Source organism: Symphalangus syndactylus, chromosome 23 (assembly GCF_028878055.3).
Source record: "Symphalangus syndactylus isolate Jambi chromosome 23, NHGRI_mSymSyn1-v2.1_pri, whole genome shotgun sequence".
Lineage (NCBI taxonomy): Eukaryota > Metazoa > Chordata > Mammalia > Primates > Hylobatidae > Symphalangus > Symphalangus syndactylus.
The window spans coordinates 30,058,622-30,079,627 of NC_072445.2; the positions used below are offsets into that span (position 1 = coordinate 30,058,622).

A 21,006-nucleotide genomic window follows, 5' to 3' on the forward strand; every position below is an offset into this window, starting at 1 on the left:
CTCCCTCCACCTCCCCTTTCTCACTCCACCCCTTGCTCTTCAAAGGCCTGGGTGAGACCAGCCAGCATCTCACAGCGGAAGCCAGAAGAAGCTCAAGGCTGTTGCCCCAGAAACCCTGACTAGAGAATGGCTGGCTAGGCACTGTTTGTTTTTCCCGTAATCAGAAAATCCCACTGGGGGGACAAAAAGGGGGTTCTCAGCTGCCTTGATGGCTGGTCCCCTCCAGCCCCCTTGGAGGAAGAGAAAGTACCACCTTTGCAATATAGTATAGGAGGCAAAAAAAAAAAAAAACCTGTGGAAAGGGACCCCCAGAGTTAAGAGTGGAAGAGAGGGAAGGAAAGGAAGCCTGAACCACTGAATGCAGAAACAAACTTAAAGAACAACTGGCCTTCTGCCTTTGCAAGAAAGTCCCCAAGGACACATTCCATCCTGCCCTGTTACCATTTCCAAGAAGGAAAAAAAAGAAAAAACTATTGAGGGAAGAAAGGAACAACACCCCTGGAAGCACCTCTCATGCACAGGACACATACACACAAACCACGCAGGGGTTGGAAGGCTGATTTCCACAGTGTTCTCAGCTTTCAGCTGGGTAAAACAAGCCATCACTTCTGGTTCAGCTTTTAGGGCCAATGCAAGGGAACACCGGGTAACACAGAACAGAAACACTGGCACGTCTCATGTATTAATTAATCAGGAAGGCGTGATGGCCAAACCCTCAAAAGCACTAAGGACAGAAAGCTGCTATGGATACGATGATGCAGACAGAGATGCTACATTTAAAGAAAAACAATATGCAAGTTGCTGGAATATGCTTTGCAATCTTGGGTACCAAAAACCGTGAATCTTCTCAATCTGCGTAGCTCAGTGCCCCTGGGCAAAAATGAAAATAAAGGCTGCTCGCTTCCAGCTTCCCGCAAATATACTAGCAATCACTGGAGCTAATACTTTCAGAATGTTATGGTAACTAATGCAGTAAATAGGAAAGTTTAGTGCAAATGTCTGTAAATATTTCCTTGCATTTCAAAGGAATCGATTCATCCAACCAGAAGGCAGGGCCAAACAGCTTAGTCACCAGCAGGCAGGGCAAATGGCTCTATCGGCAAAACAAGGCATAAAGTAAACATGGTCATCATCCTTCCCCACCTTGAGCACAGATTCCTGCCTAGTGCATCAGCTCCCGCTATGGCCCCCCAGGAGGTAGATGGGCGAATTTCCGCAACTCTCTTCCCCCACTCCATCCCCTTCCCCAGATGCTCTTACCTGCTATCCGAAGCACTGCCCTCTCAGCAGGGTCCAGCACTGAGCCCCCTTGAATCTTTCTTTTCGATCTCTCATGTTTAGGCAAATTCCAGGGTAAGGTGTCTCCCGGAGCTGGGGATGCGGAGCCAGATTTCTGGCTGAAATCATCCTCATCAGAAAAATCCGCAGAGGAAGACATAGAGCAGCGATAGGACGCGTTCCCGGAACTCTACAGAGAATGACACAGAAAAAGCATTAACAGCAAAATACTCACATATGCTCATCGATTTAAACATCCCCCCGACTGACCACCACCGCCCTCCCTGCCCCCAAACTGGGTCTGGCATATCCTGCACCATCCTCAGAGCTGAGGGAATATACAGAAATCAAAAAAATGAAACCCGGGGCTCACCATCTTTTCTTAGCCAAGTCTCCAATCGTAAAAACAATACACAGGCAGTTCCAATACATGAAGATTTGCACGGAAGAAGTGTGTGGCCTGTGGTCCGGCCACCAGCTCACAAATGACTGGCCCAACAATGAAGCCAGTATCAACAGCCTTCCTGTTACAAATCTATAGTATCTGGCTCCCCCACCAGGACAGTAGAAACATTTTCCATTACTAGCCTGCTGCTTAATTCATTAATGCAACTAACGCGAAGTTTCGAAAACAAAGCACAAATGCAGGATGTTAAGTCCCAACTCCTTTCCGCTTCAAGTCACCTCACCACTGGAGACTCCGTTCTGACCAGTTTTAAGCCCCTGTCCTCTTTATTTAATTTTCTTCATGAGACTGAAGCAGGTTCCCAGAAAAGAGCAAGGAGGGAGGAAGGGCTGATTCTGAGAAGAGCCTTTTCTTAAGACTAGGAGAACACAAAAGACTGTTTTCAGAAGCCTATGGCAGCACCAATAAACAAACATCTGAACTCAGTTTAGAGTTCTCGAGATAATTTAAACTTCCAGCAAAGTAACAGCTGCCAATAATGTAAATGAGAATGATGCAGCGCAGTGACAGGAAACAGAGCTCTTCTCAGCTCCTGGTCATTACACAGTGAAATGAGAAACAGGATGCTTTTACAAAGCACTTTGCCTGAAAGTTAGTCCTCCCTTCATCTAGCTGGAGCAAATCTGTAGGTCATGTCTTGCATAAAAGTGTTATATCTTCCACAGAGGGAAAAGGCACAAGATGTTATTCCTTCCTTCTTTGTTGGATTGTGTTTGTGATTATTTACAGAGCCACTGGCTTACTAATGAAACAAGGATGTTGACTATCTCTGCTGCAAAATTATAAACATAATGACACATCAAAAGGAAGTCTTGACTTTCCTACTGAGAATTCGACTTCGCTGAGACTCATGGTAAGGATGCAAAACTGGTATAACTCGAATTCCTGAAATGTAACTTGCAGCCATGGATTCCTAAGAAGCAAGTTACAGGCAGAAATCAGTGAGGCGTGCTCCAATTTGAGCAAAAACACTGGGCTTCCCACAAAAGCAGTGGCAACTGCAGCACAAACAGGCTGTGTGAGCCACATCCCAAAACACTCACCCAAGGTACGTGAAATAAACTCTCATTGCATCAGGACTACTAACCTTATCTCAATCTGTTTAGGCCTGTGGCTATGCATGGTCAAAACCATTATTTTATTTTATTTATTTTTCTTTTTTGTGGGCACATAGTAGGTGTAAACCCCATTATTTTAGAAGTTCACGTAATATTTCCCACAAAGTGAGGTATGTAAGATGTAGCTCTCTATTCTTTCCCCCCAAAAAAGCTGTCTTCCATTTTATTTTACATAAAATTTCATCATCTTGGCTAATTTATTTATTTAGAGTCTTTATATTTTTGTAATGACAATAAGGTATTAGGCAAACTTGAGGCAAAAAGTAAATAAAATTGATTTTCTGTATTGTAGCTACAATCCATAGGGAGTTGTGAGTGGCATTAGGTCAGTCACAGCATGCTATTATCAACCCAGTTTATTTTCCATGCTTTTCTGAAAATCCATCTTGAGCTTTCTGAGATTTTGCTTTTGGCTGGCTCTGTATAAAAGGGTGACATTCTTAAAGACTTTTAAGAGGGTATTGGGTTTCTTTGGCTGCTTTCTATCTTCCTAAAAATGGCTTCCTATCTGTCCTTACTTAAGGTCATCCTTTATCTTACTTAAGGTCATTTTTATTCTTGTTACCTGTACTATTTTAGTGAGTACAGTAATTTGATTATTTATCTTTACAGACAGACTTGGAGAATAACTATTAAAGAACTGCTCCTTTCCAAAAACCACTGGTTATTGATTTTTGTAGAGTAAATTTTTTTAATGGACTGAGTCTCAGCTGATTGAACAACGAAATGTGATTTATGCCATGACATAAACACCATTAATCACTCATAGCCAGATGAGAACAGTTACCACCCCTGGACCCATGGGTGTTGAATGGTGCAGCCTCTAATCTGGTAGTGTCATTGGTAAACAGATAAGACAGAAAAAGAGGAAAAGACAATCAACAACACTTCTTTCAACAATATATCATAGGAAAATATGGACCCCACACACACACACAAACTGAGGGAAATCATACATATTTATATGTGGTAAAGTCTCTCCCAGGCTACATGATCCAAGTGTTTTAACAATTAAAGTATTGGATTTTTTCCCACAAAAATTTTCATGAATACTTTTTAAAAATATAAGGTAAACTATATAAATGTAGGCCCATTTGAACCCTGAAAATTGGGAACAGATTTAAATGGAGCTGCTTTAAAGTGGATTGATCCTAAAGAAAACCTATTATATTCTTTACTGATTTGAAATGACTTGCCAAATCATGTTACTATCTTGGGGGCTAGAGAAGAATGCGGAACTACACTTCCCTTTTGTTTTAAGAAAAGCAAATATGTTCTCTCACCCAAAGGCCAGAGCCTAACCTTTGATGTGGGGCTTAGAAAGGTAGGACAAAGGAAGAGGGCTCCTGTAATCAACAAAAGCCCCAGGTTCCTATCTAGTATTCTGCTATTGTTGCCTAAGGTTTGATTCCTATTAAAGTACAAATACAGTAGCTATGTCCATCAATAGGAGATTGTTTAAATATAGTTTTATGGATACCATAGTCTACTCTATAGCAATTAAACAAAAATGTTATTGATCTACATTTAGTAAAGAAGAAATAATTCATAAAGAATGATTTCTTAAAATATGTGCATGTGCATGTGCATGTAATAGTTACCCATATGTAAGTAGCGATTATCTTTGGGTGATGACTAAGATTCTGAATGAATTTAATTTTATTCCTTATAATATTTTAATCCAATACAAGTACATAAAAAGATTACCAAAAGTAAAAAGATTTTATGTCAAGGGTCAGAGAAAATATGGACAACTCTATGAAGAAGTAACTAAGTCAGTGTTTTTAACATTTCTGGGCTCATGGGCACCCCTGAAAAGTTAATGAAATCTATGAAAACCTCTTTCCAGAATAAAGTACAAGAGTAAATACACGCAAACTTTGCATATCATTTTATGGGATTAACTGACCCACTGACCCCAGGTTAAGACCCCAATTCACACCATCATTTGTCATTCGCATTTGGCATGTATGCTGAAAACAAGAGATACACGAAAGAGCTGTGGAGTAACCATACCAACAAGGGGCCAGAGTAATTAGGGTAGTGAAAATAAAGCTGGCCTACGTCATAATACTTTTTAACAGTTGGCCTTTTTCATAAATGACCATGAGCCACTTCTGGACTGATACTGAATCTCGGCAAACAAAAAAGCACTAGATAGTTACAAGCCAAAAACCCTGTACAGTAAATCCTCTCTTAAAATCATCAATAGGTTCTTGGAAACTGCTGCTTTAAGTCAAAGGACATATAATAAAACCAATTTTACATAGACTAATTAATATAAATGAGAGTTAAGTTCCTACAGCAAATAATATTTCTGGGCATAAAAATATCACCAAACTTCTAAATAAAGACCAAAACACTTCTAATATTAAACACTGCAATAAATGTGAGCTATACATACATTTACAGAAGATTAATAAAAACAAATAAGATAATTATTTACCCAATTTTTGGTGAATCAGTAAATGACGGCAGTCATCGGGGTGGGGGGTTAAATCAAGGAATAAATGTTTGCAAAGTGAAAATATAAGGAGTACCTCCTACCGCCATGCAGTTCAGAGCTAATCACAAATATGGCAGACCCCGTGAGCACTTTCATACCACATTGTTTATTGTCATGCATTTGTAGGATTATTGTAGACCTTACAAATTTTTATTTTCTAATAATTTGCATTTATTCATGCATTCCTTTTCCAACCTGCTTATTACAGTTCAGGATCAAGGGTGGCCAGAACCCATCCCAGCAGCTCAAGGCACAAGGCAGGAACCACACCTGGACAGGACAGCATCCCATGGCAGGGTGCACTCATAATCTATGCCCACAGTCACTCAGAATGGGACCAATTAACCTCACGTGCACTTCCTTGGAATGTGGGAGCAAACTGCAGCATCCAGAGAAAACCCACACTGGCATGGGGAGAAAGTGTGAACTCCACTGACAGTGGCCCCAGCCAGGAATTCATTTTTTTTTCTCATCAACATTATAACAAAAAGACATTGAACAAAACAACATTATTCAAGGACCTGCTATATTGTGTCTTCTACAACCTAGTTATTAAAGCAGTTTTAACAATTGAATTAGATCACCAAAAGCTTTAAAATGAATTTCCTGATAGCCAATTCATTCACATGGTATAAAGACAACCCAAATCTCCTAAAGGCAGGATAATTACATAATGCAACATTTTTAGAAGGGGAACTGAACAATAACTTCTTTAACTGAAACCCCGGTGGGGGATCTGAGATAAGTACAATGGAACTGCCTAAATTGGATGCCGCCCAGCCTTACCACCCTGATCTATAGGAAAGTGCCAGGAAATTGTCTTGGCAATAGGCATTCTCTACAGGCAATGGAGAAAGAAGTACAGAGACAAGGGTTTGCAAAGTAGCCAAAAGTTTAAAATCCCAGAGGCTGAAAAGTAAACTTTCACAAACCCACATACCCACATATTTATAACTTAAGCACATTTCTGTATGTGCATTTCAAAATATTCACCAAAAAAAACCCCAAAAAATTGAAAGCACACAAGGAAACAGACAAATCCTGATTGTGAAGCATTCTACAAGACAACTGTCCTAGATCCTTCAAAAAGGTCAGTGACATGAAACATACACACCCAAAAGGGAGGAATTGTTCTAGATTTAAAAGGACAAAAGAGACACAACCAATTCATGAACCTAGGTTGGATTCTGGGTTGATTCTTTTTTAAAAGCTAAAAAGACATTTTGGGGCAATTGGGGAAATCTGAACATGGAACATGGGTTGTTTATTAGACAATATTAGGAAATTATTGTTTGTTTTCTAAGGTGCAATAATAGTATTGTGGTTATGCAGGAAAGTGTCCTTATCCATAGAAGATGCAGGCTGAGGAAACCCAAGATGTCTGCACTTATTTTTATTGTTTCAATAAAAACAAGGAAAAGTATTAAATGTGATAATAGGCTAACAATAAGTATTCATTGGTCTATTCTTTCAACTTTTCTATAAATCTGAATATTTTCAAAATGAAGAATTGAGGGGAAATAGCAAGGTCTTTTTTTTTTTTAAGAGACAAGGTCTTGCTCCATTGCCCAGGCTGGAGTGCAGAGACATGATCATAGCTCACTGCAGCCTCGAACTCCTGGGCTCAAGAGATCCTCCCACCTCAACCTCTTGAGTAGCTGGGTCTACAGGCACATGCTACCACACCAGGCTAATTTTATTTTTTAACATTTTTATAGAGATGGGGTCTCACTATGTTGACCAGGCTGCTCTCAAACTCCTGGCCTCAAGCCATCTTTCTGCCTTGGCCTCTCAAAGTACTGGGATAACAAGCATGAGCCATTGCACACAGCCCATAGCAAGGTCTTTTGCGGTGTGTTTAAGTGTTGCTTAGTTTATTCCTGTGCTCACAAGATCAACATGTACAGGTTGCAAGGACAAAGTGATAGTTTTGATCTAAGAAATTTCTCGTAACATTTCTTCATAAACACTTAGAGAAGCACTAGAAGCAGTGGCCTGTGTAAAGAAGTCACCAAAGAAAGATGACCTGCTGGCCTTAGTCCTAAGCATAATTTTAGACAGAAAAATATAAAAGAAATTCCTCTGCTATTCATTTATTAATAATGTACAATACAGTGAACACAAGATAGGTTCAGCATCACATAATTTTGATATTTTATATAAACAGAAACAGAAAATTTTTCTCCAAAATTAGGAAAATCAAAGATACAATTTTCTTTAAAATTCCCTTAGGTAGGTAGGTATAAATATTAACTTCCTTGATGTTGTAATGTTGTATCGAAATATATGGTATGGCCCAAGACTATCCTTATATGACTAGTTTTTTATTTAGAAATAAGTTTAGAAGCAAGAGCACATTATCTGATTTTAGAGATCCCAAGGAAAACCAGCTCTACCACAAATAAATAGATGTAGAAGAAAACAGTTAAGGAAAACGTGCTTAACTCCTTGAAGAAAAAATGAGATATGGTAAATTTGGGGTACCTTGTGCTTGCTTTAGTTAATAATTTTCAAAACTTGTTGAACAATTAAGGTATGAAATCTTTTATCAGATAAATAGCTCTCAGTTAAGTCTTACCTGGAAACCACCTTTAGGTAGTAAGTGCGGAAGAGGGGGTCTAGTGGTGAGGCCATTAGCTGGCTCTCACTCTCTTCTGTTAGGGGAGATATGCAGGAACCCTTAACTCTAAGAGGCAGAAGAGCCTAGGTGGAGGTGAGAGGAAGGGGGATCAGAGGGAGAGGAAGCAGGAAGGTTACTGCTAAGTTCTGACTCGAGGGAAGCAGTTTCAGGCAGTTAAGGAAGTCAAAGGTTTCTTTCTAGGTAGAGAAGCCCAGTTCATCAGCCTATGAAAGAACACTGGAATTTAGAACACAAACTCTTTCTAGGGTACAATGATTGTACACTTGCTAGTGTTACTTAGTACTGTATTTCTAAGGAAACCGAGCTTGCTGATGGGACAGAGGAGCGAGACAATTTTCAACGTCATTTTCCTCTAACTGTGTGGCCTCTCTCACAGGTATACAAGGTAAGTATCAAACATTTGTTTCCTTCTGTTTTTAAGACTGAATAGTATTCCATTGTGTATATATGCCACATTTTCTTCATTCAACTGCTAATGAACACTAAGGTTGATTCCGTATCTTGACTATCATGAATAATGCTGCAATGACTATGGGAGTGCAGATATCTCTTCGACATATTAATTTCAGTTCCCAATAGGGATATCACTTTGAATCCTAGACAATCAAGGCTCAGCACTAAGACATTCTGCAAGACTTCTTCCTTTCTTTCAGTTTAGTATATTCCATCCAGATGCCTCATTTATTGGGTGATTATAATTTAAGCATTTTCACTGACTATCTTATTTAATACTCACTGAAATCCAATAAGAAAAAGGATGTTTAGGGATATTAAGTAACTTGTCCACGGTCATTCTGTCAGTACAAGGTGCAACCAGGATTTCCATATAGGTCCTTTTGACACGAAAGCCCATGCTCTTGACCACATGGTACTAAGTGCCCTAAAATGTGGTCCTTGGCACTAGGGGAACATATAGTCACAGCCCTAAAGATTACCATATATTTGGGGATCCCAAAAAGACTAGACTTGTTCTGGGTTCAGTACTAGGCCCAAAGCATGGAAATGACAGGTATCAGTTCACAACGAAGAAAAACCATTCAAAATGTACAACTACAGTACTCCCAGACTGCTTGGTGTATATTGAGCACTCTCCTATTCCAAGGGACCAAGCCTTCACTTACTCTGTGGTCTCTTTCCACTCAAAGACTCTTTGGCCCTATGTGTTCCCACACCTCCATAAATCTCCCCAAACAGATTACAAATAAAATAAGAACTATGCAAAGTATCAAAATACAAAATTTTTCTAAAAACTGTAAAAAAAAAAAACTGTCAAAAAATTTCAGTTATCTTTTTTTTGCAAGTCCACCTAAACGCAATCATATGAAAATTATAGAAATAGAGACATCAGAACTAGTTTACATTTGAGTATCTACAAATAGTCTTTCCAACCAAAGGAAGAACATTTTAAATAACTTGCCTAAAAGAAAAGCAAACATATCTCTAAAAATAGCCCCACAAAACAAATGCATTAGGAAGACAAACTCAAATACCGAAAACATACATTTAACTAGAAAATACTTAATCTTATATTTTAAATGGATTTTTGTTTATGTTGGTTAATTAAAAATATGTCTTAAGTACCCATAGGGCTTCTTTCTTAGAAGGGCCTGAAATCTAACTGGGAGAGCAGAAGTGACAAAATCGCCAATTTATAATTAAATATCAATCATCTTATTGTCACTTATTAGGCTTAAAAATATGTCTCTTAGTGGAATGGTATAAATACATACATAAAAATATGGCTCATAGTAGAAAGTCGATAAGGAGAGAGAGGCTAAATCAAGTCGAGCCTCCGCAGTCCCTTCAGAAGTCAGGTTGGAGATGCAGTTCCCCAGCTCCCTCACAGAGCATCCTATCCAAAACTATTCACTGCTGATCGCACCGTCATTGTAGATGCACTGTGGCTGGCCTACTCATTTTTAAAAACAAATTAACAGCAAACACGTCAATATTGGAAAATTTCACATGAAAATTCAGATGTGGAATACCGGCCCTAGTGGTCTCCCCTTTAAAGAAAGGACAGGTAAAGGACCTGTGCTTTCCAGTCTGACACAGTCCTTGCATGTATGATACCTGGCCCCTGGTGACATATGACTTTGGAGCCCCTGGCATGAAGTAAGTGATGGATGACACTGCTGTATTCAGAACATAAAGGAAAAGATAGAGGAGGAGAGGTAAGGATTGTGGTAATTGATAGACTGGGGATGAAATTTTTACAAATAAGAAAACTGGAGAAGAGGGGATAAAACAAAATAAACAGAAAGCTTTCAAAATATTTCAGCTAAATGGACAACAAACAAAAATAGATAATTCCATGTTTCTACTGACATCCCAGTGTTCACTTCATTCTGCTGTATCCCCAAACACCCTGGTTAACATTTCCAATGCCCAGGAAATGGAAGAAAGCTGTATGACTCATGTAAATGCTGGCTCAGGATCCCCACGAATCTAGCTGGACCCACCCACCCATCACTACTGCTGATGACTCCCTGCTGGTTTCTGCTCCCGTACCTACCCTTGGTCAACAGGTAGGAAGCATTAGTAAATTTTAGATATTAGGTGATGTTGTCTATTCACACTTGTTTGATCCAGGGGCAGATGACTAAGCCAATATAATTGTCACTTCAGGAAACATGAAACAACAGAGACGCAGAAACTAGAAGTTACTGCAACTGGGTCACCTTAATAACAGCTCTCAGGATACAAAGTCCATGAGTTCTGTATCTATCCTTCCCAAGCTTGGTTGTTAAACCTCCTTTGAGATGTCCCTGTATCTTTCCAATATATACCTTTCTGTAATTCAGAAGGTTTTTTTTCTTTTAAATTCATTGTCTCCATTACTGGAGACAATAAAAACTTAGACAAACATGTTAGTGTTTAAAAAAAAGCAATTATAGATATTCAGTTATTCTCTATTGACACATAAGCAAAGTTATGTCTTTATACCTTCTTTATGCTTCCATTTTCATTACCTGTCTTCATTAATGAGACTTCAGAAAATTGCTTTTGATAATAGCTTTTACATACTCTCTCACTTCAAACAGTAGATACTTAAGTGAAATAATTACTTTTTCATTAAAAACAAAAACTTTTATTACTGCACAGAAGCAAAGTATATGAAACTTTAAGTGCCTGGCACTCCCACTGCCCTCTTCTGAGGAAAGCAGGGCTGTTCCATGTACAGTCAGTGAAAACAATTCTGCTGCTACCTTAAGCCGCACCGAATCGGAACCAGGGATCAATGCCTAATCCCTCTGAGCTGGCTTGGTGGAAAACTCTGCTCAGGTGGGATGCTTCATATTGCACGGTAGCAAGCCAATCCAACCACAGCCTCCTCTCAAGAATAAATGCTAAGTTCATTCCAAATGTCCTTAACAATATCTGGTTTTTCCCTGACATTTGTTGCACATCCTCCTCTTAGAACACCTGAGATCCATCTGGAACAACTGTGTGGCTCAAAGCCCCCGTATCTGCACTAAAGGCCCCAGTAGATTTCATTTTATCTCTCTTTCCTGAGGTGATCTGGACCTGTCCCTTCCTTGCTTTACCCCTAGAGGAAGCTATATGGCAGGAAGGGAAGCAAAAACAGCCTGCAAGAATACCTGACTTTTATTTTCCACAAGCCTGAATCTTTTGAGGTGGGCATAAGCTGGAGGCACAAATGTTCCCTCCCATTCCCTGACACCGTGGCATGCATCTTACAGGACCCCAGAACCTTAACACAATTCTGAGGTGGAAGAAATGGGGAGCACCAGGCTGGCCTCATGGAGACTGGGGAGTCAGAACCTGAGGTGAATTGAAAAAAAGACAAAGAGACACCTCTTATCCCAGAGTGTACAGACTGAGATTCAAACGCACCGTGTGAGTAGCAGCTGTTTCTTATGTACTTCAGAATCCCAGGTCTTAGGAGGGGGCCCCTGATGAATGTCTGTTGGGTGAATTTATTGGCTTGGCAGCTTGGCTTCAGCAGCTTGGTTCAATGTGAGTAGAAATTCAGAAAGAAAGCTCTGCCACAACCAAGGCTAAAAATGCCCCAAGTGTCTATCTGTCTGTCTCTCTCTCACACACACACATACACAGAGCCCACCAACGAGATCAGCACAGCAGCTACTTCCTTCCTCCAGCATCATTTCTCATTTTAAGGCTGCTTTGAATTATTCTAGATACAGGGAAGAAGGGAATGTATTTCCTTTCTTGCTTGTTACCACCTTATTCCAAATCAGGTAAGAAACGAAGAAGATAGTGTTTGAGGGGGGCAGATGTTAGGACCTTTGAGTTATCCAACCAGTCTCCCAGAATGAGAAGTGAGAAAAGCACAAGGTGCTTTGAGAGCATCAAGTGGAAGTGGCAGCAGAGGCGGCTGGAAAGCAGGTGGTGGATGAAGATCACAGCAGGGCTTGCATGTGACACTGGGGCCCAGACTTCATCTCATCTTCATCCAGTAGGAGCTGGATTGTTGCTGAAGGGTTATAAGTAGTTTGCCCGTACAGCTGCATGACTCATGGACTGAAGAGGGATCACACTCAGACAAGATGAGTGAGCAGTTACTGTAACGGTCCAGCAATAAATGAGGAGAGCCTGAACGAAATCATTGAAACTGGGGGTGGAAAGGAGAGGATGAATTTGAGAAACATTTAGAGACTGGAAAAAAGAAGGCTAGAGGAAGGTACGGCTGAGGCTGCTAGGGTAAGAAGTGAAACTAGCTTACTATGCAGGAATGAGAAGAAGGGCAGAAGTCACGCAAAACTGGAATAGTGGGGAGACAGAGAATAGCAGTAGGAAAATCAGTGGGTCCCAGTCAAGTCACACAAGGAGAGCTCGAGATGATGAGGTTCTTTTTGATAAGCCTCCTAGTTTGTGGTGACTCAAACTGGTTTAAGATACAAGGCTGGCTAGACACCAACTTCCAAGAGACCTGCATTTTCTTCCAACTATTGCTCTGGCTCCTGGAGCTGCTGTGAGTGAGCGGTGGAAGCCTGCCCCTTAGAGAAGCTGCAGCTGATCAGCATCATGCAAGGGACTGCTGAGATGGTAGCATGCTGGTAATGAAGCGTTATGGAGACACTCCATCCTTTATTCATCCTTTTCCTCATACACACAGAGAGCAAAGGTGTATAAACCATCTTGTTCACTGTCCCCTTTCACACAGGAGTTGTTTTGGGGAACATAATAGTCACACCATTTACACATATTTCTTATAACATTTTATGAGCCACGATATTCTACTTAAAAACACAAAAATAACAATATCCCTATTTCTTCTGACTTCCAATTGTCTGTAAGTAATCATTGTTCCCACTGCATTTAGGAAGTAAATTCATTCATTCTTTCACAGTGCCCATCACAGGGCAGTTAGAATCCTGTGCTACAGCTGTGCAGCCCACACCCCTCTCCTCCTTAATCATCATGCACACTTAGGATCTGTGTGAATTCCAACCCCCTGACCTTCCTCCCCTTTGCAGCTGCCCTCCTGACCCTGAAATATTGCTTGGGTGTTTTTTCTCCTCCCTTTCTCAACCGGGGATTTCCAAGCCAGCCTAATAGCTTCCTCCAACAATAATAAAGAAAAGAAGAATTTTTAAAAATGTATATCTGTGTCCATAAAACAATATGATGAATTCTATCACAAAAAACAAGCACACCATAGAACATATGACTGTATGTTCCTTTGTGCCATCCTTCATTCTCTTCCTAAACTGGCCTTGTGTTCGTGTCCACAGCACAGGAACCAGCTACAGAATTTGCAAGTGGAGAATCCAGGTACCTTTAAAAGTCTATTCAGTGAAAATCTCTGGCTACTGATGTGATGGTTAATTTTATGTGCCAACTTGGCTAGGCCATGGTACCCAGTTTTTCATAAAAGATCAGTCTAGATGTTGTGAAGGTATATTTTTAAATGTGATTGACATTTTATTCAGTGGACTTCAAGTAAAACAGATTATCCTCCATATAGTGGGTGGGCCTTCTCCAATCAGGCCTTAAGAGCAAAGACCATGGTTTCTCAAAGAAAGAATTTTCCTCAAGACTGCAATATAGAGACCTTGCCTGAGTTTCCAGCCTGATACCCTGCAGAATTTGGACTCAAGACTGCACTATCAGCTCTGTCCTGAATTTCTAGCCTGCTGGCCTGCCCTACAGATTTTAGATCTCCCAGTCCAATTGCATGAGCTAATTCCTTAAAATAAATAAATCTCTGTGTGTGTAAGTGTGCTGTAACTAATATGTCCTGTTGGTCTGTTTCTCTGGAAAACCCTAACTAACACAATTGTCTACCATATTACTGCATAAAAGACTTATGACTCACCTTTACTACATTTCAGGGAAGTAGAAACACCTGCCATAATTCACATTTTACACTGTTATGGAAAGTATGCAGGACTTTCACCAAGCTGAGTTAGGAAGCCAGAGTGCTTCACCCAGCCCCATAATTAACTACCCATACTACTACACAGGAAAATTACTTAACATCTTTAACTTGCTCATATATTCTAAACATGAATAATCATACCTACTTCACTAGATATTAGTATTAAAATGAAATAATGTAAATCCTGTAATATACTGCCTGCTCAGCACATACTACTCAATATATTTCCATAGCATTTTATTATAAAATAAAAAGATAAAACAAAAACTAGATATCGAGTACTTAGAATTGCAGTGATTATAGCTATATGACCAAAAATATATCATTTTGAGGACTTGAAAAAAATATCTACCTCCCTTCACATCACCTGCATGCTGTCGCCTAAATTTCCAGTAACAGATACATTCTTTTGGTTTAAAGCTTTTTATTTCTAATCAAACTACCCATGGATGAAAAATATTAAGTGGCACAGTATCAGCCATTTATACTTCAGTATGAATAAGGCCACTAGACTATGTCCTGCAGAAGTGTTTTGATAAAACGAAAAGGGAACACTGAGGCTCCTAGAAGTAGATAAGCTGTCTAGATCACGATTTTTCCTGGAGCCATTTCTGACAATCACAGAGACAGAGACTCAAGGAGTCAAAAGAGTCTGTCCTAACAGAAACAGCCTAGCCCAATTCAGAACACCACTCAAAAGAAATATGGCCTGGAACACTTTAATTGTGACAGTCCACCTCTCTGCTTCCCTAGTTTTCTCTCTCTCTCTCTCTCTCTCTGTGTGTGTGTGTGTGTGTGTGTGTGTGTGTGTGTGTGTGTGTGTATGACAGACAGAGAGAGAGAGCATCTTGCTCTGTCATCTAGGCTGAAGTGTGGTGGTAAGATCACAGCTCACTGTGTGGTGATGAGATCCCAGCTCATGCCAGCCTTGACCTTCCAGGCTCAAGCAATCCTCCCACCTCAGCCTCCCAAGTAGCTGGACTGCAGGTGTGCCACCACACCTGGCTAATTTTTTTATTTGTTGAAGAGATGGGGGAAGAGTGACCAGGGGATTGTCTCACTGTGTTGCTCAGGCTGGTGTGGAACTCCTGGGCTCAAGCAATCCTCCCGCCTCAGCCTTCCAAAGTGCTGGGATTACAGGCATGAGCCACCATGCTCAGCCTTGCTTCCCTAGTTGAAAGTAAAAGCTCATTACCGCTCTGTTGGGTCATAGGGACAGATGGCGTTACCTTCTCACCTGTCTTCCTGATTCTCTAGGTAGAATATAATCTTTGATGTGATCTGATGGAGTCTGAAAATATGCTACCAAAAACTGCTGCCACAATGTCTGAAATGTTCCCATTAGAGCATTTCTAAGCCACTGGGAGATGTTGAGTTTTATCATCTTCTAAAACACAAGGATAGCTAAATTCAACTGGATTACTAAAATGATATACATAAAGTACATATAGGCATTCAACAAATTAGAGCTATGTTTTTTTGTTTGTTTGTTTGTTTGTTTGTTTTGAGATGGAGTCTCATTCTGTTGCCCAGGCTGGAGTGCAGAATGCAATGGCGCGATCTCGGCTCACTGCAACCTATGCCTCCTGGGTTCAAGCAATTCTCCTGCCTCAGCCTCCCGAGTAGCTGGGGCTACAGGTGCATGCCACCACACCCGGCTAATTTTTTTGTATTTTAGTAGAGATGGGCCAACTCACTATGTTGGCCAGGCAAGTCTCGAACTCCTGACCGCAGATGATCCACCCACTGGGGCCTCCCAAAGTGCTGGGATTACAGGCATGAGCCACCATGCCCAGCCAGAGCTATGTTGTTCTTATTCCAAGTCACATTCACCTCTTGCCTGAACAATTATTGGAAAATATCTTCCAACTGATCTTGCTTGCCTCCTTGTCCTCAATGATCTATTCTCCATACAGAAGCTAGATCCAGTCTTCAAAGACCTAAGTCAGAATACATCATGCCTGTGCTCAAAACCCTCCTGTGGCTTTCCACTTCACTCAGGATAAAATCCAAAGCCTGTACCATGACCTACAAGGCCTCCCGATGTGCTGTTAGGTCTCTGCTCAAATGTCACCCTTTTAAAGAAAGTTCTTCCCCTAAAAGCCTTATGTAACTTTACCCTCCTCACCAATTACTCTATGCCCCTTATCCGGCTTCACTTTCCCCCACGGCACTTATTACCAGCTGACACATTATGTATTTACTTGTTAATCTGCTTGTTGTCTGTCTCCTCCACTGGAAAGTAGGCTGTTTGTTTCATTCATGCTGTGTCCCCAGTTCCTAGCATGGTGGCAAACCCATAGAAGGTACTTAGAAAATATTTGTGAAATGGGAAAATGAACAATAAAAGAATTTTGCGAAAGCACCCGTGCTAACTAGCACACAGTATGTATGTACTCAACAAGTACCAATTTCCTGCAATAAATATTAGTTTTTTCTTATTTATCTTTATTTCTTATTTATCTTATTTATCATCGCCTGCAATACTTGCCCTGAAGCTTGTTATAGAACAACAGATTTAAAGCACAACATAGTCTCACAACCCACAGTTAAACCCTCCTAACCGTAAATCAGAAATGGGATTGCTCTCAGCAAGCTAACTAGGGAGACAACAGAGAACCGAGGCCAGACCTGGCCCTGTATTCTGGCAGAGCTCTGTGCCTCCTGACCCAGCGTCACTACTTATTAGCTATAGGACTTTGGACAAACTACTTAAACTTTCTAAGCTTTGGCTTTCTTATTTATAAAGAATATCTACCTCTTGGGGTTGCTGTTAGGATTAAATGACCTAATGCCCATTGCCAAGCACAGAGCCTGACTCATAGGAAGTGCTTAAGAAATGCCCACTACTGTTAATATTGTTGGTCAGCATCAATAAAAATGCTGTTGATATGAAATGCCTGTCTTTATAACTTCATTTCTTTTACAGTCTCATTTATGGTTATCTCTGGAGTTATAGGGAGCTGATAAAGTTCCAAAACAGTTTTTAAAAGATTTAAAAACAGGAAATAATGATAGTCATCTATTCATAAAAAGCAGGGCTTGGCTAGATGCCGAGGCTCATGCCTGTAATCCCAGCACTTTGGGAGGCCAAGGGGGGCGGATCACGAGGTCAGGAGATAAAGACCATCCTGGCCAACGTGATGAAACCCCGTCTCTACTAAAAATACAAAAATCAGTGTATTTTGTGGTATGGTGGTGCACACCTGTAATACCAGCTACTCAGGAGGCTGAGGCTGAGGCAGGAGAATCACTTGAACCCGGGAGGCAGAGGTTGCAGTGAGCCGAGACTGCATCACTGCACTCCAGTCTGGTGACAGAGCGAGACTCTGTCTCAAAAAAAAAAAAAAAAGTAGGGCTCTCATTTCAGAAAAAACTATTTTTCACTTCCCTAGTATCCTGAAACGTCTGCATCTCAAACTTCCCAATTCTTTTGCTTTAATAAACAGACGGGTGTGCCTGGAGTCATGGTGATTACCCATGTTCTAGAAATAAACTTCAGAAAGCTGTGTTGCCTGCTTAATACTCCCATAAATTCCAAATATTATTATGTAGTTTTTTTAAAAAACATTAAATATCTGGGTTTTCTAAATCAATTTTAAACATGGGGGGTGTCAGTTCATTTTACAAAATATGCAAGTAGAAATAATTTTTTTTTAATTTGTAAGTATAAAAAATTTTAAATGCTTAGCTAAACAGGCATATAAACAGGAAAACAATGCAGCGTTGAAGAGAGTGTTCTCAACTATGAGGTCTTGCTTCCAATCGTGGTTCTGATAGTTCAGCATCTCAGGTCACTGTTCTGGGCCTTATTTCCTCAAAAGGACAACTCAGGCTGGATGACTTTTGATGTTCCTAAATTGTCCACAAATCCATCATCTCTAAAGCTTTTTTGATATACAAATTCCATACCTTTAATGTTTCATTTTCAAACTTCTGAAGAGCCTCTTTATTAGTTACCCTGAACTAAGTTTAAATGCTAATGAGTCAGAGATATTGTGTATTGAGCACATGTTAAGAAAATGGAAAATACCCTCTCCCAATGCCACAACTCACCGTCCTCTCAAAAACAAGTGTATTTTGGACTACAACATTTTTTTAGAATGTTGTTAACTACCAAAAACAAAAATAAAAACCAATGATAAAATAAATCAACAATAAAATAAAATAGTTTGACAGACAATCACAACTGCTATTTAACAATTTATCTGATTTTATCACAAAAATATTCCATGAACATTTTCTCTACTGGAGGTTTTAGGTTCAACTCCAAATTATAACAAAACATTGTGCAATTAGGAAGTTGATTTGGCCTAACAGAAATGACAAATATGTACTGAAATTTGAGACTTGAAATAAGTGAGTCACTACAGCACTTCTCAATACCCTATGTAAACATGAATTATCCTTCTGTGGGAAAGAAGGTCCTGTGTCATCTGCTTTAAGACCAAGAGATAAGAAACAATTGACTAAATGTACTGCACAGCCCTACACAGAAATGAAATTATACTAAAAATAAGGACTAAAAGCTATGTCTTGGCAGATAATGGCTAGTGTACTTTGATAACGATGTACAGATTTTTTTAAAAACTTTTGATGGCTCTAGGGATGGATGCTAGAACTTTGGGGTACATATGGCTCTGATCTGAGGGGGCCTGTTTTGGGGAGTCTCTTTAGTCATACAAAAACAAGGCAAGGGTTTCTCAGATATATTGCACACTTGACTTCCTAACAAACCTTCCTGCTGTACAGTAGCTAAAAATGCTGGATAAAATATTTTTAAATGAATCAGCAAAGGGGCAGGAAAATAAGAAAAATTCTTAGAGGCTAGAGCAATAGAAAAGCAAAAGCACAAATACAGAAATGTTAGGCTGACTCCCTCTCATCTAAAGCTTCACTTGACGACCAGGGCACAGAAGAGCAGGACGACCTGCTCAGGGGACAGAAGACAAAGCCAAAGGAGTCTCAGTAAAAAAAAACAAAAACAGAAACAGAAACAAATAAAGCCAGGGAAGCATGAACTAGGAAAACCAAACAAAAATACTCTGAGATTGCAAGGACACTTGCCCATGTCAAGCTTGTGGCTGGACACAGTAGAAAAAAAAAAAAAAAAAAAAAAAACTTCATAACCACAAGCTGATTCTCATGTGCATTTTATGGCCCAAGTTCACACAATCTATGCAGTATGAAAAACTCTGAAACTGAGATTTTATTTTTATTTATTTTTTTGAGACAGGGAATTGCTCTGTCACCAAGGCTGAAGTGCAGTGGCACAATCTCAGCCTCAACCTCCCAGGCTGAAATGAGCCTCCCACCTCAGCCTCCTGAGTAGCCGAGACTACAGGCAGGCGTCACCATGCCCAGTTAATTTTTTTTATTTTTAGTAGAGACAATGTCTTGTTATGTTGCCCAGGCTAGTCTTGAACTCCTGAGCTCAAGCGATCCACCTGCCTCGGCCTCCTAAAGTGCTGGGATTACAGGCATGAGCCACCTGCACCCAGCAGAGATTTTTTTTTTAGATTTCCCTGGCAAAACTAAGAGAATATCCTCTCTGGAGAAATGTACTTTCAATCCTAGCCTCTAAAATTACCACAGATACAGTTTAGTCAGAAATGAGCTCGTGGTGAGACAGGACTAGCTGGATTTCCTAGGCAGAATAAGAATCCCTAAGCCTAGCTGGGAAGGTGACCACATCCACCTTTAAACGCAGGGCTTGCAACTTAGCTCACACCCAACCAATCAGGTAGTAAAGAGAGCTCACTAAAATGCTAATTAGGCAAAAAACAGGAGGTAAGGAAATAGCCAATCATCTATCGCCTGAGAGCACAAGGGGAGGGACAATGATCAGGATATAAACCCAGGCATTCGAGTCAGCAAAGGCAACCCCCTTTGGGTTCCCTCCCATTTTATAGGAGCTCTATTTTCACTCTATTAAATCTTGCAACTGCAAAAAAAAAAGCTCGTGGTAAAAAGTCACAAAGCAGCCAGGCACAGTGGCTCATGCCTGTAATCCCAGCACTTTGGGAGACCGAGGTAGGCAGATCACCTGAGGTCAGGCATTCAAGATCAGCCTGGTCAACATGGTGAAACCCTGTCTCTACTAAAAATACAAAAATTAGTCGGGCGTGGTGGCAAGCACCTGTAATCCCAGCTACTCGGGAGGCTGAGGCAGGAGAATTGCTTGAAACTGGGAGGTAGAGGTTGCAGTGAGCCGAGATCATGCCATTGCACTCCAGCCTGGGCAACAAGAAAGTCACAAAGCATACAATGAAACAAGGCCCCACTGGTGAAACTACAGAAACAACAGACACAAACCCATAGGCAAAAACTTCAGGTATGTTAATTATCAGATACTACATATAAAATAAACATTTTATATATTTAAATAAAGGGAAAAGAGTATCAAAAGTAGGAGTTAGGAATAAGAGACTGTCAAAAATACCAAGCAATGAAAATATAATAATATAAATTAAAATTCAGTGAACAAAGAATATATATATATATAAAGAACCCACTCAAATCAGTAAAAAAACATACAAACAACCAAAGAAGAAAAATAGCAAATGAAATGGACAGACATTTTGCAGAAGAGGAAACATATATGGCTAATAAACATACAAAAAGATATAA

General features: G+C 40.2%; 1 protein-coding gene across 18 annotated transcripts in view; it reads right to left on the reverse strand.

The window, feature by feature from the left end:
- Nucleotides 1-21,006, reverse strand: part of DST (dystonin) — a 499,064-nt gene that overhangs the window by 390,401 nt on the left and 87,657 nt on the right. For 15 of the 18 annotated variants that reach the window (XM_055263445.2, XM_063632850.1, XM_055263432.2 and 12 more), the window contains exon 4: nucleotides 1,261-1,468. In XM_055263445.2, coding sequence (XP_055119420.2) covers nucleotides 1,261-1,468 — 208 coding nt within the window. Of the gene's footprint in view, nucleotides 1-1,260; nucleotides 1,469-1,651; nucleotides 2,293-21,006 lie in introns of those variants that run through there. The other 3 variants (XM_055263446.2, XM_063632851.1, XM_055263438.2) reach the window with 2 other exon arrangements.